The 15,390-nt window shown below is 44.9% G+C and overlaps 1 protein-coding gene across 4 annotated transcripts; it reads left to right on the top strand.

Annotated features, from left to right (window-relative positions):
• Positions 1 to 901: 901 nt before the first annotated feature.
• LOC148332786 (protein AF-17-like) lies at positions 902 to 14,648 on the top strand. Of its 4 annotated transcripts, none has more exons than XM_088303556.1 (20): positions 903 to 1,249; positions 2,147 to 2,226; positions 2,320 to 2,374; positions 2,518 to 2,627; positions 4,728 to 4,831; positions 5,091 to 5,184; positions 5,401 to 5,511; positions 6,148 to 6,237; positions 6,604 to 6,751; positions 6,858 to 7,646; positions 8,438 to 8,625; positions 8,842 to 8,950; positions 9,124 to 9,190; positions 9,334 to 9,485; positions 9,915 to 10,112; positions 10,574 to 10,650; positions 10,812 to 11,158; positions 11,780 to 11,858; positions 12,210 to 12,413; positions 13,224 to 14,648. In XM_088303556.1, the coding sequence occupies exons 1-20, from the start codon at positions 910 to 912 to the stop codon at positions 13,257 to 13,259; spliced, it is 3,378 nt and encodes a 1,125-aa protein (XP_088159682.1). In that variant the 5' UTR covers positions 903 to 909; the 3' UTR covers positions 13,260 to 14,648. The 4 variants fall into 4 exon arrangements, with proteins under 4 accessions (XP_088159683.1, XP_088159682.1, XP_088159681.1 ...); XM_088303555.1 differs by having other exon boundaries at positions 904 to 1,249; positions 5,404 to 5,511; positions 12,204 to 12,413; XM_088303554.1 differs by having other exon boundaries at positions 906 to 1,249; positions 12,204 to 12,413.
• Positions 14,649 to 15,390: the final 742 nt, after the last annotated feature.

Genomic DNA, 15,390 nt, shown 5'->3' with positions numbered 1-15,390 from the left:
TGACTGCCTGCTCCTTTGTGTGTTTGACGCCCAACATTTGCCATGTAAAAACATCAGAAGAAATTTTGAAGGTCATGTCTCAGCTTTTTAAGGCTGCAGTTTGAGAGACAGACATCTCACCTCAGAGGATGGTTTGCTCACTCCTGAAACACATTTGGTGTGTGCGATCAGTACATTTTATTAACTTTGATGCTGGTGAACATTACTTGATGACAAATAGTTTAGTCAGAAATAGTTTTTTTCTCATGGTTACTGGAAGCATTCTCACTTTTTGGCATGTTAAGAGAAGATAATGTTGGGAATGTTGCTGATACTAAATGTGATATGCGAGTACTGACGGTTTCACCTCAATGCCTTCATAAAGAGGGTGTCGGCTTCATCCAGCTGCCACCACACTATCTATCCATCAGTGACAGTTCCCTTTTCTCACTTTAGGTTTGAAGAGAAGTAGCACTCTCATCAATTTTAAAAATATAACCACAACGCGTATCTTTTCCCACTCATAACAGGTTGATTTTGCCTTCTGTTTCTTCATGTGCACGTGATATACATATATATATACATATATATATATATATATATATATATATAGTGAAAACGCTTGTGGTGTGGTGTTCCCTGGTTATTCTGCTGCGATCCTGCAGATGGCGCTGTTGACACGTGATTCAGAAAGTAACCCATCCAGCGGTTTTAATACCGCCGTCCACATGTCCGGATGTTGTGATCATAAATGAGCTCGTACGGTAAAAGTGTACACTGCCATTGATAATAAACACACGAAGAATCGCTGCTGTAGCGAGCGGCGACGTAATGCGGAGGCTGAGACCTCCACGAAACAAAATAATAACAACGTGCGACTGCTACCTTTTGCTATGACATTTCTCCCGACCCGGAGGATCCGATGTGAGCATGCGCACTGCATCGCCTCTATGGGGACTGGGAGGACATCACGGAAAAAACGTAGCAGCGGCACCACCGCGAACCTTACACCGAGATTGCGCCAGTACCGCGCACGATAAAGCGGGCCACGACTATGCCCAGTGCGGCGCTAGAGAGCGCGACGACCCCTTGACAGGCCTAAAGCGAGGTCCGCGCCGCTGCCGGGAGAGGGGGAAATACATTTCTTCATATGGGAGCAGCATGCGGGAAATGGTTGGTGGTTGCTGCGTGTGTTCCGACGAGCGAGGCTGGGCTGAGAATCCGCTCGTTTACTGTGATGGACACGGCTGCAACGTCGCCGTGCATCAAGGTAACGTTAGCCGCTGTTAGCGTGGAAGTAGCGGACAGCTGTGACGGCCGAGCCGGCGGCTGGAGGCGGGCGGGCGGGCGGCTGGTCGCTCGCTGCTTGGAGCCTACGTGCGTACGCGTACGTGTGCGTGTGCGTGTGCGCGCGCGTTTGCTTGTACGTGCGAGCGCTTGTGTTGGCGCGTGCGCATGTGCGCGTGCGTGTGAGAGCGAGAGGTGAATCGGCGTATTGGTAGGCGTGCTATTTGTTGTCTCACAGCATACAGGGCCAAGCAAGGTGACAGCGAGCCTGCATGGCCTCTTGATGGCATTCTGTGGGTGTGTGCGGGCGCATGCGTGAGCCTCCCGGCCATGCGGTGCACGACAAATTAGAAAAAAAAAAAGAAAAACCTAGCCTTGTGTCCACATGCTTGGCTATTTTGGGCAATCTGGAAACCTTTCTTTGAGGTAAAGATGATGTGACGTTCAGGTGTCGTAAAGTGCCGCGAAAAAAAAGCAGGGTCGAGACTTGCTTTTAGTCATAGTTAGCCAAATAGAATTGAGAATTGTGTGCCTCACGGTTCTGAGGTTTAGTGGTGAAGTCCTGGTTCGGGCTTTTTCTGTGAGCATTTTCTCCTTATGGTTACGTAAGATTTCTGCGGGTACTCCGTCCTCCTCCCTCATTTGAGAAATATGGCTAATTGCAGACAAAATCATAGCTGAACACATAATGGTTGGATGTGTGTCCATTATGTACCCTTCGACTGCCTGGCGATCAGTTCAGAGTGTCCCCTGGCTTTTGCGTCCACTGACTGGTTTTAACAACATCTTTAAAAAAAAGTGTACCTTGAGATTACTTCTGTTGTGAATTGTTTTCATATTACTGAAATGAAATTCATTTCTATTTGTGTTTGTGTCTCAGCATGCTACGGTATCGTCCAGGTGCCCACTGGGCCGTGGTTCTGTCGTAAGTGTGAATCACAGGAGAGAGCCGCAAGAGTGGTGAGTGTACCAACACACAACATTAGAAATGTTTCACTTCTCACTCTGAGATCACAGACTGAGTCAGACGAGCTTTCTGGTGTCCTTCCGCAGAGGTGTGAGTTATGCCCCCACAAAGATGGCGCTCTCAAGAGGACAGACAGTGGAGGTAAATATATGAGGCATATGGTAAAATTGCACTCATGTTTGTCTAGGTCCTTTTTTGTGCCAACGCTTTACCTTCAAGCTGTATGCTCATAAATCAACAGACTTTTCATGCTCTTAATCTTCTGTTGTTGTCGCCACCAACAGGTTGGGCTCACGTTGTTTGTGCTCTGTACATACCGGAGGTGCAGTTTGCCAACGTCCTCACCATGGAACCCATCATCCTCCAGTATGTTCCGCATGAGCGATACATGAAGGTATTGAAAGCGTTTTTAGTGCAGCGCTCACAAGTTTTTGCTGGTATGTCCATTTGCAGGAAAACCGAATGGGGTTTCTCCAAATATTTATTTTGCGAATAATCCAACTCCTCAAATACTTTGGTGAGAAGCGGATTGGAGAACGCATAAAGTGTCGGTCCAGGTCACATTGGATCAAATTTGGTCACCATCAAAGCACCGGGCTTGCTCCAAAGGTGGGGACCCGTGAATGCGGCCTCATTAACCAAAGGTCCAAATTAGGGCCCGACTGATTAATTGGCCACCCAATGAAATCGTCCTTCAAACATTGGCCAAATACAGTGCTTCTCAATAATTTTCTGTTACGACCCCCTAGCTTGAAGGAAACAATTTGCGCCCCCACCCCACCATCCACTCTCTGCCGCAACTATAAATGAGAGCATTTTCGTTGCAAAAGAAAACAAAACGACACCGTCGCTGCGTACATGAGAGCGCCACTGCCAACTACTGGAGTGGATGTGCAATTACACGTCATTCTAGTACGGCGGGAAAAAAGCATGTTCCTCAGCGTCCCACGCGCCCCCCTCAGCATCGCATCGTCCCAAATGGCCAAATGGAAGATGTTTGCCGATCGTTTTCACCTTTATGTGCTCTAACCGCAACAGCACTTGGACACATGATTCATTACACATAAATTGATTCGATATAACTTTGTATTCCAGGACTCTGTGTTGCGCGCAATTTGGCCAAGAGCCCAAACTTCATGATCGGGCGACAAAAAAAAAAAAAAATAATTGGGGGGGTGGGATTTGGATGGTCGTGGCCCTCGCCTCGAGGATGGCGGCTTCGGGCGATAATAACAGACTATTACCAGGAAGTCTGAATACGAGTAGATTATCTGCCTAGCGGAGGCAGGACACTGATGATGAGCCGTGCCTTTTCCTTTTTCCTTTTTAACTTTCCCTTTGCTGCTTTTTAAAAACATTGCACTTTACAAAGAAATCAATATTTTTTCTGAGCGGACGCTCACACAGTCTCCGTGTTTGCATGTAAATCCTCACATAGGAGTGTTGGAGGGCCGGTTTCAGATTACTGTGTCAGCTATAGTAAATTACATGCAGGTTTCTCCTGTCAGAGCCATTCAGCCGTCGATTGCATTCCGCATTCCTCAATAGCATTAGGGTGGCTGCTGAAAACATGAGAAGCCACTCTTCTTTTTTACGACGCCGCCGCGGCAAAGTCTGCAGCCTTCTTCCGTTTCAAAGTTGATGTCCATTGAGGGTAACATAACCCCCCTTCTACGCAGCCTGCTCAAGGCGGGAATATTGCGCCATGATTAAGCCTCCCCACTTTTGTACTGAACACAGAAGGGACCAAATGGGGGGGCCGAACGTTAAGCCGACCCTGGAAGTATTCAAAGCACTGAATCAACCGCATAATGATGTGGTCATTTTTATGACAGTCTCACTGAATCTAAAATGCGTCAAATTGGCGAGCGAGCCAAGCGAGGCTGCGCTGGGTAGAGCAAGACGGAGAGACTGGAGGACAAAGGGTAGAACAGAGGCCGAGGCTAAAAGGTAAAGGGCCTGCCGTTCCTTTGTTCTGCACCTGTTTCTCGGCCTCATTCACCCGACCACTGTGCCCCCCCCCCCTCACTTTGGACAACGCGCCGTCTGAAGTACCTGTGTTGACACGCTAAGCTCAGAAGGAACTCCTATCCTAAATATACAAAGAATAGCATCTCAGTGTCTTAGCATGAGGATAAAGTAGCCAAAAAGTTTTTCAACAAAGGTTATTCATGATAGGACAAAATGCCAATGCATTAGAAAAAATTGAAAACATTTGTGTGTGTATCAACTCTGTGCCTTTTTCACAGTTACTGTCAACAGTTTGATGGGACAAAGCCGTACACAAAAAAAAAAAAAGCAAATCCACATGTGCTGTACTAAAACGCATTTGATTGCTCACCGAGGCCTTTCGGCTTCTCTTTGACTTCCTCCCGATTAGATTTGGTGTAATCATGCACAATCCTGCACGCCGAAGGTGTTGCGTCATTCTAGAATGTTTGAATGATTTGTAAAAAGTCTTAGCGGTCGGCTCTCTCTCTCATCTTGTCCCCAGACGTGTTACATCTGTGAGGACCACGGCCGAGAGAGCAAAGCAGCATGTGGGGCGTGCATGGCCTGCAACAGGCAAGGCTGCAGACAGGCTTTCCATGTCACCTGGTAGGTGGGCATGAGACTTTTCACATTTTGTTTTTGATGTTCATACACACAGATGCCTCACATGATGGCACGTGACCGCAAAACACCGTGACTCTTACGTTGCAGTGATCAATAAGAGTTATTAACACATGAATAGAAGTTTCTTGGAATAGATGGCTTGAGAGCGAGAGAGAGGTTAATTTCTTGTAAATGTATGTTACGAGGTAACGTGTGTCTGCCTGTCTCCTCTCCCGTGTGGCCGACTGGATGATGCTGTTAGCGCTCAGATGGCAGGCCTGCTGTGTGAGGAGGAAGGCCCTGAAGCAGACAATGTCAAATATTGTGGCTACTGCAAGCATCACTACAACAAAATGGTATGAGGTCCATCCGTTAGAACTTCGGTACCTCCTCATTGTGCGTATCAGTGCCATATACTTGACAGTAGTTTGTCATTCAAATTTTTCATGCTGGGTTGAATTTATTATTTATTATGATGTACTTTAATACACATGTTCAAGTATCGCAGTCGATAAAATGGACATTTCTTTTCAACCGTGAAAAAGTATTCCACAATGTTTTCTTATTTACAGCAGAAGAAACGACGTTCCGGTGAAAATGCAAGTAGTGCCTTCAGTCATTCCCGGGGGCGCCCGACATCGCCATCACAGGACAAGCAACACCACCACCACCGGCAGAGGAAGGTAAACAGACTGACGACTAATTTAGTTTTGCATTTATTTTTTTGGGACAATTTGTTTTCCTCTCGAAAACCGCCTCGTCTCTCGCTGCTACTGCTGGTTGTAAAATTCCGTTGAGGGAAATGATTCTGTTGATTTGAACTAAAATTGGCTTGTGGATTCCATAATTGCTGTCACTTCTTTATTCTAGCACGTCCCCTTTTTTTCCCAAAGCTTACCTTCGAGATGAGTGAAAACTGAACTGATTAGCTTTAGTAAGACACAATCGCTTTTGTGTGTTAGTGAAATCTATTTGCGATGACTTCTTTTTGTATTTATTGAGAGATTTATAGTACACTAAATATTTCTCGCTAAAAATGTTAAGGCCGCAGTATCAGCGGCAATTTAAGTTGCGCCATCATTTATAATCATGTCAGAAATGCTGGTATACGCTACAAAGTTGAACGTACAATCATCTTCATTTCCTGCTTTTGCACATGCCTAAAGAATTAAAGTTGATGGTTACAAAAGGCTAGCTAGCTCCATGCCAGCCCGATATTTTGTGCTTTACATGTGATCTGATTAGTCAACAAATCGTGACTGCTTTTGGTGATATCCCAGTAAGAAATGTAAACTGATGCCTGTGTCGTGTCTTCTCAGAGTCACAAGGACAAGATTAGTCAGAAAGAGCGTCACAAGAAGGCACCTGACAGCCTGGTCCCTTCAGTGATGTCCAGCAGTCTAGACATGGTAAGAAGCGCGCGGTCAAAGGAGAGTTGTTGGATAAAGTACAATCGGGATAGATCAATTCTTGGCCGGGCTGATTATCAGCTGACCTTTTTTGAAAAAATCTGTCGGCCGTTAAGCGCTCAAATTCAAACTGTGAACTTCAGAAGGGGAATTATTTTTATTTTTATTTTTTTATGTATTTTATTTATTTGTTTATTTATTTATTTTTCAGTAATATTTTCTCTTATACTCCAAAATATCATTTATCAGCCTTCTTGACAACTAACATTTGGTATTGGCCGTGAAAAAAAAAAAAAACATATCAGTCTAGCCACAGTAAAATGTCAATTTCAAATAATTTTGGTGTACATGTGTGTGTTGGGAAAGCTCTCTTCCAGTCACCACAGTTCCAAAGACAGTGAGGGAAAGTCCAAGAAGCTGATTTCGCACAGTCATGGCCACCACAGTAAGAAAACGGGAAGCGGCGGCAAGAGCGGCTCTTCTTCTTCCTGTTCCTCAAGTCCATTCAATCCAGGTATCACAATGACAATTTCGCAGGAGCGAGAAAAAAAAAATGCCTCTGGCATCGTGAAGCTTGAAGAGGAGAATTTTGTTTAATGGGTTCCGTCTTGCTCACGAAGGCGGAGTCCTGTCTTCAGCTCCAGATTCCCACCCGTTCTCCTCCTCTTCCCGTCTGGAGCGTGACCACGAGCGTGGAGGAGGCGACCACAGCGGCGAGGAGCGCAAAGAGCGTCACAGGAGGCCAACCGTCCAAGATGCCGAAGAGGACGGTGACAAGGAGGAAGGCAAAGATGAGGACGAGCAGGAAGACGAGGATCGCAATTATCATGAGCCGCCGGCGTTGACTCCAGCCGAGGGTCCTCCCGCAGGGTCGCAGGGTCACGATCGCTCCGATGGAAACGCGAGCCCTTTTGAGAACAAGGTCACAATTTCAACTTTTGGATCCATCATGCGCATCACCTCCACATCAGTGCTGGGCAGTAGCAGTAAGATCCGCAAGATCTCCTCATCGGGAGACTACAAACCTTCCAAGTCATTGTGCAAGTTGTCTCAACTGAGCACACCGCCTATCCCAGAAGAAGCAGAGCAGGAGGGCAAAATGACCCCGCCGCCTTTGACCCAAGTGAGAAGGCACCGCGGCAACAAAAAGAGCCGCCACGGTCCCGGCCGACCTCGGGGAAGCAAGAACCGAGAGAGGAAAGAGGACGCTCATCATCATCATCATCATCATCATCACCACAACAACAACAACACCGCACCTCCTCCGACCTTCACCTCCTCACTCTACCCGAGCCCCCTCGCCTTCCCCTCGTCGCTGCCCACCACCACCTCCTCTTCCTCTTCGTCGTTCTCATCCTCCACAGCAAGCGTTTTTTCCGCAAGTCGTGGCAACTTGCTGCTTGGCTCGGGTGAGTGGGTGTGTGTGGTCGCCCTCAAGTTTCCGGCGTGAAGCAAAAAAGTGCAGCTCTCAAGCGTATTTGTTTGCAGCCTGACAGAAAATGCTTGGTGAATGTCACATGAGCAGTTTTGTGAAAGAATCGCCGAATCTAAGACTGACTCTTATGTTGACGCGGTCAGTACATGAGGATTTCCTTCTTTGACCTAAAACTGGAAAATAGTGTCGATTTATACGTTCGAATTAGCTTCAGTGAGCTGTCAACTCTCGCAGTTACTGTTTCACTTGAGATGAATTGAAATTGAATCATAATTTCAATTTCAGAAGTTTCTTCCAACTAGTTTGACTCGAATTTGCCCGCATCTTTACTCTAGCTCAGAGCTTCTCAAATTGTGGGGCGGGCCCCGCTGGGGGGCGCGGTGCGATGCTAAGCGGGGAACATGCCTTTTTAAAGTGTAATTGCACATGTTTTATAGAGGTGAAGTTTCAGAAAAAAATTCCACCTGTTGCTGAACCAAACCCTTAATTCATGTACATTTATAAACATATTACATAATAAACATTTGATACATTTATTATTATTATATATTAAAACTTGACGTGCTTGAGAAAAGAAAACCGAGCAATCACTGCAAAAAAAAAAAAAAAATCTAGAAACGTTCATTTGTACCTCTGATTAAAAAGTTCCGTGAAAAAAAGTGTTGACCAGTGTTATGTAACTGTCAAATCTGGAAAATGAAGATGTTTGTCTTCTTTGACTCGACAGACACCTTCAGAACATTTCCTTCTGTGTTTGTCGCTCAGGTATTTATTCCAGCCTGAAGAACCCTCTTTCACTGGGCGGGGGCATCTGCAGCACCTCGGTCTCACTGGGTGGGGGGGTGTGCAGCACCTCCTTGTCCCTGGCTGGGGGCATGTGTAGTACCTCTCTCTCATCAGGACTCCTCCCTTCCCACGCTCTCTCATCAAGCAACGCTGTTTCAAACCCACAGGTCTCATTTTTATTCTTAGTTACGACAAATTGAGATGAGCCGTTTTTCGACCATCTCAGGCGGCGGCCATTTTGCTCAGGGCTCCGGTAACGACCAATCACGCCTCACTGAAGATGAGCCATGATTGGTCGCTATCTGAGCGCTGAGTAACTTCTGTTGTCGTTTTCAGTCGACCGCGGTTGTTAATGTTGAACTTTTTGCTTTTTTCTTTTCTAGGTCCATCCAAGTTCGAGCAGCTCCTACAATGTGACTTCCTCGCAACCGTTCATCGGTGGTCTCTCCTCACTGCCACCACTACTGAGTCAAGCCCCAACCTCACTGCGAGGTATGAGGCAGAGGTCTTCAGAGGTTCTTTCATTTCCCAAATCAGACATTTTTTCTATTTCCATTCCACTATTTGAATAGTGACACAAAGAGATAGAATTACAAACGTACTCTAAATTGATGGAAACTGTCTTAGCGGCAGTCTACATTTTGACATCTTGTTCCCTTTCGCAGAGTCAGACCTAGATGACTGTCGCTTCCCATGTCAAGGAAACTCGCCGAGAGAAAGTCTTTCCTCACAGTATGTCTTTTATATTTTGTCCTTCAAAATTGTGTTCAAATGATCGAAGAAGTGATCTTTGTAAGCAGAAATTTGGCAGCAGGTTAACAAGCCAAGTAATAAAAGACGACACTTCCTCCTCTTGCTCTCTCCATCGCACGCAGGTCGCCCATGAGCTCGCTTCCTCTTCTTTTTGACCAGAGGGATGGATTAGTAGGTCCAGGAGTTCAAGCGTGTCCTGAGAACATCCCTCAGGCAAGCTCCCACATCGAGCTCCTGTTGGAGAAACATAGCAACGGAGAGATCGGCGTCAACAGTGAGTAACTTCATTGAAAACGACTCACCCATACATTTGCAATCTGTTGATGTACCTTGATGCACATTCGCAGTACAAAATCGTTCTATGCATGCAATAAACAACTCATTTTTTTTTCAACATAGAAAACTGCAGCTTATAGCCTGGTGTGGCTTGTATATCGTTTTGGTTTTTTTTCCCCACCAAAAACGAGTTGCTGCAGCTTATATGCGGGTGCGCTTTATAGTTTACAGTAAATTCCGGTAGAACATTTTCAAAATTCAGATTCATCATTATTTAACAAAATAACCAACATTGTAATCAACGATTAAGAGAGTCGTTATTTGCAGCCCTGTAATGGAGCATGTCATCTACCGACATCTCAGTCCATTTGGTGTCAAATCTTGTCAGCGGGACAGACGGTCTTCTTTTTTTTTCTGTCTCTCCCAGTTGTAGACATGCTCCAGTCACTTCACTCGCTGCAGCAGGAGAACCAGCGGCTCCAGGACCAGATTCTCAGTCTGACAGCCAAACGGGAGCGACTGCAGGTGCTCAACACAGAGCTGGCCGTTCCTCTCCCTCATGCTCATTCTGTCCAAGCCTCTTTGCACACCGCGGCCCGGATGACTTTCCTGTCCTCAAGTCAAGGTCAGATTTGTCATGCCGACGTATTTACTAGCTTTAACGTGACATATTATTATTATTGTCGGTTATCCACCTGCGCTTCATGTATGCATCGCTTGCTTTGTTCTTCTCCCTCGTCGTCCTCCTTCTGCATCATGTTCATGATTCATTTTTATTTTATGGTTGAGAGGTCCCGATTTTCCAATGTTGGCGCTGTGTTTCTGCACTTGCATGGCTGTTTTTTTTTTTCCCCTCAAGAGTACTGTGCCTTCCACATTCTAGAAACATGCATGTTAAAGCTAATTAAAGACCACAAGTGTGAGCGTGAATGGCTGTGTGCCCTGCAACTGGCTGGCGACCAGTCCAGGGTGTCCCAAAATCAGCCGGCATAGGCTCCAGCTCACCTTTGACCCGAATCAGGTCAAGCGCTATAGAAAATGGATGGCTGGATGAAATGGCCTTTGACTCTGCCTCTCTTTTCTCAGACCCGCTAATCACCAATAAGAATCCCCTGTCGAAGAGCAGTTTCCATAATGACCCTTCCTTTGTTACCTCCTCTGAGGTGAGAAGCTCTTCTTTTCTCCAAATATATTAACAAATACAATCGTTGTCCTTTCCTGCTTTGGCGTTACTGCACTGATTACGCATCGAGATACAAACGCCAAAAGGGAGCTCGGATAGCAAAAGCTCAATTCGCTTTTCGTTTCTGTTTCTATCTTCCAGGATGTCCGCTCTGGTAGTCCGTCCCGCAGTAGCTCCTCCCTCTCCTTCCAGAGTACTCCTCCTCCTCAGCAAAGCCCCGCCTCCTTGAGTCAATCTACGATGAATGGTCGAAGTTCATGTGACGGTCATGCTGGCACCTCCACCCAGCCTGTGGCGGGCGGGCTCCACACATCTCTCGCAGGAAGTCCTCATCTGATGAATGGGGCGCTCAGCGCTTTAAACGGGGTGATACATTCTCCTGTCCAGAGTGCCTCCCAGTCGACGCTCCCTGCTCTGTGCCCTCAGCCGCCTCCACTCAACCACCAGACGATGACGCAGAGCTTTCAGCGTCCCAAGAGCGCCAGCCCGTACGTGACTAAAACGGCAGAATATCAAAGCTAGTGATAGACCGATTGTCGGGGCTGATATTTGGCATTTTGCCGATGATCGATGATTTTTAAACTTTCAAGGCCGATAAATTATAAATTGGTTTATTTTGGCTCGCTGCTGCACATTTATTTCTCTCTCTCTCGCTCTTTTTCTTTTGCTGCGCTGTGCTGTGCTGGTGGCCCTGCCTGCAGAAGCAGATTGTCCCGCCCATAGCACCATCTGATTGGTTCCTTGTGCAGGGGGTGACATCCAATCAGCAGAAAGCCTGTTGGCTTTTTCTGCTCGAGTCACTTTCTAAGATCTAAAAAAAAAAAGATTTAATATGTTGTAAATGATTAAAGTTGTTTAATTAGCATGTCCTTAAAGGTATTTAAACTATGTCAAGTTTTGGAGTTTTTAGTTTTCCAAAATTTTACACCATTTTACCACTTTTTCCCAACAAATGAATACCGGCTTCAAATATTGGTTATCGGCCTCCATGACAACTAATAATCGGTATCAGTATCCGCCCTGAAAAAAGCGTCTTTCACTAATCAAAGCAACAGTTTTGTTGTGCCCAGATCTCCTCAATCTTACAGATTTTATTGTTCATCTTTCAGGTCTTCTCTCCTGTCAGAGCAGCAGAAAGAGATCATTCTGGAGCAGCAGCAGTTCCTCACATCACAGAACTTCACTCCTGTAATGTCTTATTTTAAACCAACCAAGCAAATGATACATTTACAGATGGTCGCATAGAATAATTTGATCCATGCATTCATTTTCTTCCGATTATCTGGAGTTGAGTCACGGGGGCAGCAATTAAAGCAGAGAAGCATAGAAGGGAAGGCAGGAGTTTTTTTCGCAATGGTGGACTTTTATGAGTGGTCAGCTTCTGGGATGGAAAAGAAAATGCAATTTAAAAAATTTTTGGCTACTCAAGGAAGTTTGCTTGTCTGAGTGATGTTGATCAACTTGCAGGAATTGTTACTGTGTGAGTCCTTGCTGAACTCCAACTTTCCCAATTTGACTTGACTGTCTTCTTAGGAGCAGAGGACGGTCGTTTGCCAGATGCTTCAGCAGCAGAGGCAGAGGGAGCTGCAACGCCTCACGCTGGCGGGAGCCCTCGTGTCCACGCCAAACCCTCCCATATTGACCCAGTCTCCCAACCTTCTGTCGTCAGCGACTGGCTGCCCCCTGCAGGGCAACCAGGGCGGGAACCTCTTTGGTCGACAGGACGGCACCCTTCACAAGCCTGTGAGCGGTGGCGGCCCGTGCATTTCACAAGTCCTACTTAGTCCTACTTGAATCAACTCCCCTCCTAATAGCATCATTTATGACTCCACGGCTGCACAAATAATTTACAGAAAGACACTTACACAGTACTGAGTGAGTGTTGGACAACCTAACTTCTCTTGAAAGGTCTGTCTTGAAAATGGCCTTGCAAGTGTATCTGCAATTAACTCATTCACTACCAGCCGAGTTAAAAAAAAAAAAAAAAAATGGATCTTTGACGTTTGTAGCCGTCAATGGCAGTAAATGAGTCAAATGCACACTTTTCCCTCCTTTGGCCATTGTGGTTTAAAAAAAAAAAAAACAAGAATATATTTTCGATTTTCAAACGGTCGCCAGCTACGACTTTCGGGCATGTTGATTCTGCATAGCACCGCCTCCTCACGACTGAGTATCCAATCACAAAATGCGTTCATCACCTTCCGCATAAGGCCAGCGAGAAGGCTCACTGTAACCAACTCGTGATCTGATTGGCTATCACAACTGTCTATCAAATCTGAAATCCCATGCCTGCACGATTGTATCTGAAGGCCTCGGACGAATAGTGGGTGCTACTGGTATTATGAAATCTGCCTGGCAACACGAGCTAGCGGAATTCTGATTGGATTAAAAACTCCCCTAAAAATGCAACATTAGGATAGAATATGACACCAATGTGAAGAATATGATCCTGATTTCTTGATGACGTTAGGCCAGCACAGAAGGCCTTGATGGCCTTGACCGCCCACCACTGCCTGTGAGTGATACAGCTTAACTGTGTCATTTTTTTTTCAGGCTGCAGGAGAGAAGGGTGGAGACAAGAATGGATGAAATCCCCAATGATGCTTCACCATTTCGAATGAAGATATCGGTCAGAGGTCGCTGAGGAATAACTGAGGTCACCTCAACGTGACACGAGGACGTCACTTCTACTCTGTGGTCTTTAATGAATGTACAACAGGACGGACTTGAGGGTGAGGTTTTTGTGTACGGACGTTGATTTATCAGAGGTTCTTTAATGTTTTTTATACAGGCAGCTTTTCCGAGATCACGGATACAGTGGTCTATTCTTAAATTGCACTAATCTTTTTAGCTAGGCCAGTGGACAGTCGTTAAATCGTCCTGATAGGTGTGGTCTAGGTTTTTTTGGTTTGAAGTATACTCTCAAGCACTGACTTTTAACGAATCCTTTGCGTCGATTTTCCATTCCGTCTGTTGGGAATTCATGACAGAATTCCACTCACGTTAGCCACCTTACACATTTGTCTTCCTGTAAATGTTGTCTTCCCTTTATGTTCAGCGCACTCACATTTCTTCCAGGCACTTGATTTTTTTCTTACAGTCAAAATTCATTTTGATCGTATTTTCTACGGCGGTTCCTGATGGGGACGAGCCAAACGTCACGACGACGACGACGTGGTCAGTGGCATCTCAATGTTAAGCTAGTGATTACCTCAAATTTTCTGCCATCTTTTTCTACGCTGATGTGTGGCTTCCATTTTTTTTTTGCGCTAACTCTTTTTACTACCTACACCGGCCACCGGAAACCTTGTCGTTAACGATGCTGAAGTTATTTACTGATGTCTAAATTGTCAAAATGGCGTCTTGTCCCTCCCTACAACTTGCCTCTATTCAAAACCAGAGACGTTTATTTCTTTCTAGTTGCTGTCGAGATTAAGTGGATGAAACCAAACATTTGGAAGTTGTTATTGAGAATTTCTTTTCCCTGAATAAGTGTGCACTTTGCATGTTAGTAGTTTAATGAGCTTTTTAGTCATCTTTTTTTTATTTAAATGAGAATTGGCACTCCGTTGTTTTTCTCTCTATATATAGAATATATGACATCCTTCTTTTCATGTCTCCTAACTAGCTATTCTTTTAGCAATACTGGATAGATAATGCCTTAACGATGCGAAACATACAGAGAAAAGGTTGTGCCCAAAGGCTCAATCGCACTTCTTCTTTGGTAGTCTTTTTTTTTTTTTTTTTTTTAGGGATACGTGGCGCACACCCTAAACCTATTCCTACATTTTTAAGTAACCAATTTCATCAAATGAAATGTGTGAATAACCTGACAGTGATAACTTTGGTGTCATCTTTTTTACTGTCCTTTTTTTGTGGTCAAATCCCACGTTTTTTTGTTTGTGCTTCAGAGATGTGAGCGAAAAGTACAAAATGTAAATCTTACAATGAAGCCTGCACGGGTGGTGTCCTAGCAAAGGAAGTGGAGCCTGATTTGCTACTGGCACTGACTTTCGTGGCAATGGCTGATGGAAAGCTTTGTCCATACTGTAGCTCACAAATTCATATTTTAACATCACAGGAAGGATTTTTTTTTCTTATTTTTTTGTGTTTTTTCTACTTTATGTAGCAATATTGTCAGGGGTCTGGTTTTCTCACCTCTTCGATTTTGAATATCGTCTGCCCCATGTAACATCTTGAGTGCTAGTTAGTGTTGTCTGTAGATGTCAGAAAGCAACTTAAAACAGCTCGCTAGGAGGTGATTAAATACTGTAGCAAGGACAGAACGGGAATGTTTATTAAGTTGATTTAAAAAGAAAAATATGAGCCAACATTTTAATTTTAAGAATGGGACATCTACAATTTACCAAGTACAGTATGTCCTGAGAAGACAATGTCCAAGGAAGGGAGAGGTGCAAAATGTTTTGTTTTCTTTCCCATGTTGCACTGGGGCTCTGTAAGCCCAATTTGTTCAATCGATTTTTGTTTGATAATGAGTTGTACATTTTTTGGTGTAAGACACATGTTCTTTAAAGCTTTGAAGTTGGGCTAACCAAGATAATCCATGTTATGAATGTCGTACTGTGTATCTTCTAATCTCTCTAATCTCGTTGCACACTTGAGTACAATGACAATAAAGGGATTTCTATTCTATTCTATTCAGTGTAACAACATTCGAGCACCCGTCTCACAATGAGGTTTAATGGAGAGCAAGTTACTT

This window comes from Idiotropiscis lumnitzeri, chromosome 8 (genome assembly GCF_059441095.1).
Source record: "Idiotropiscis lumnitzeri isolate Australia: NSW breed Sydney's pygmy pipehorse chromosome 8, RoL_Ilum_1.0, whole genome shotgun sequence".
In the NCBI taxonomy this organism is placed as follows: Eukaryota; Metazoa; Chordata; class Actinopteri; order Syngnathiformes; family Syngnathidae; genus Idiotropiscis; species Idiotropiscis lumnitzeri.
The sequence above is the reverse complement of the archived record's forward strand: the minus strand, read 5'-3'. Positions and strand labels throughout refer to the sequence as shown.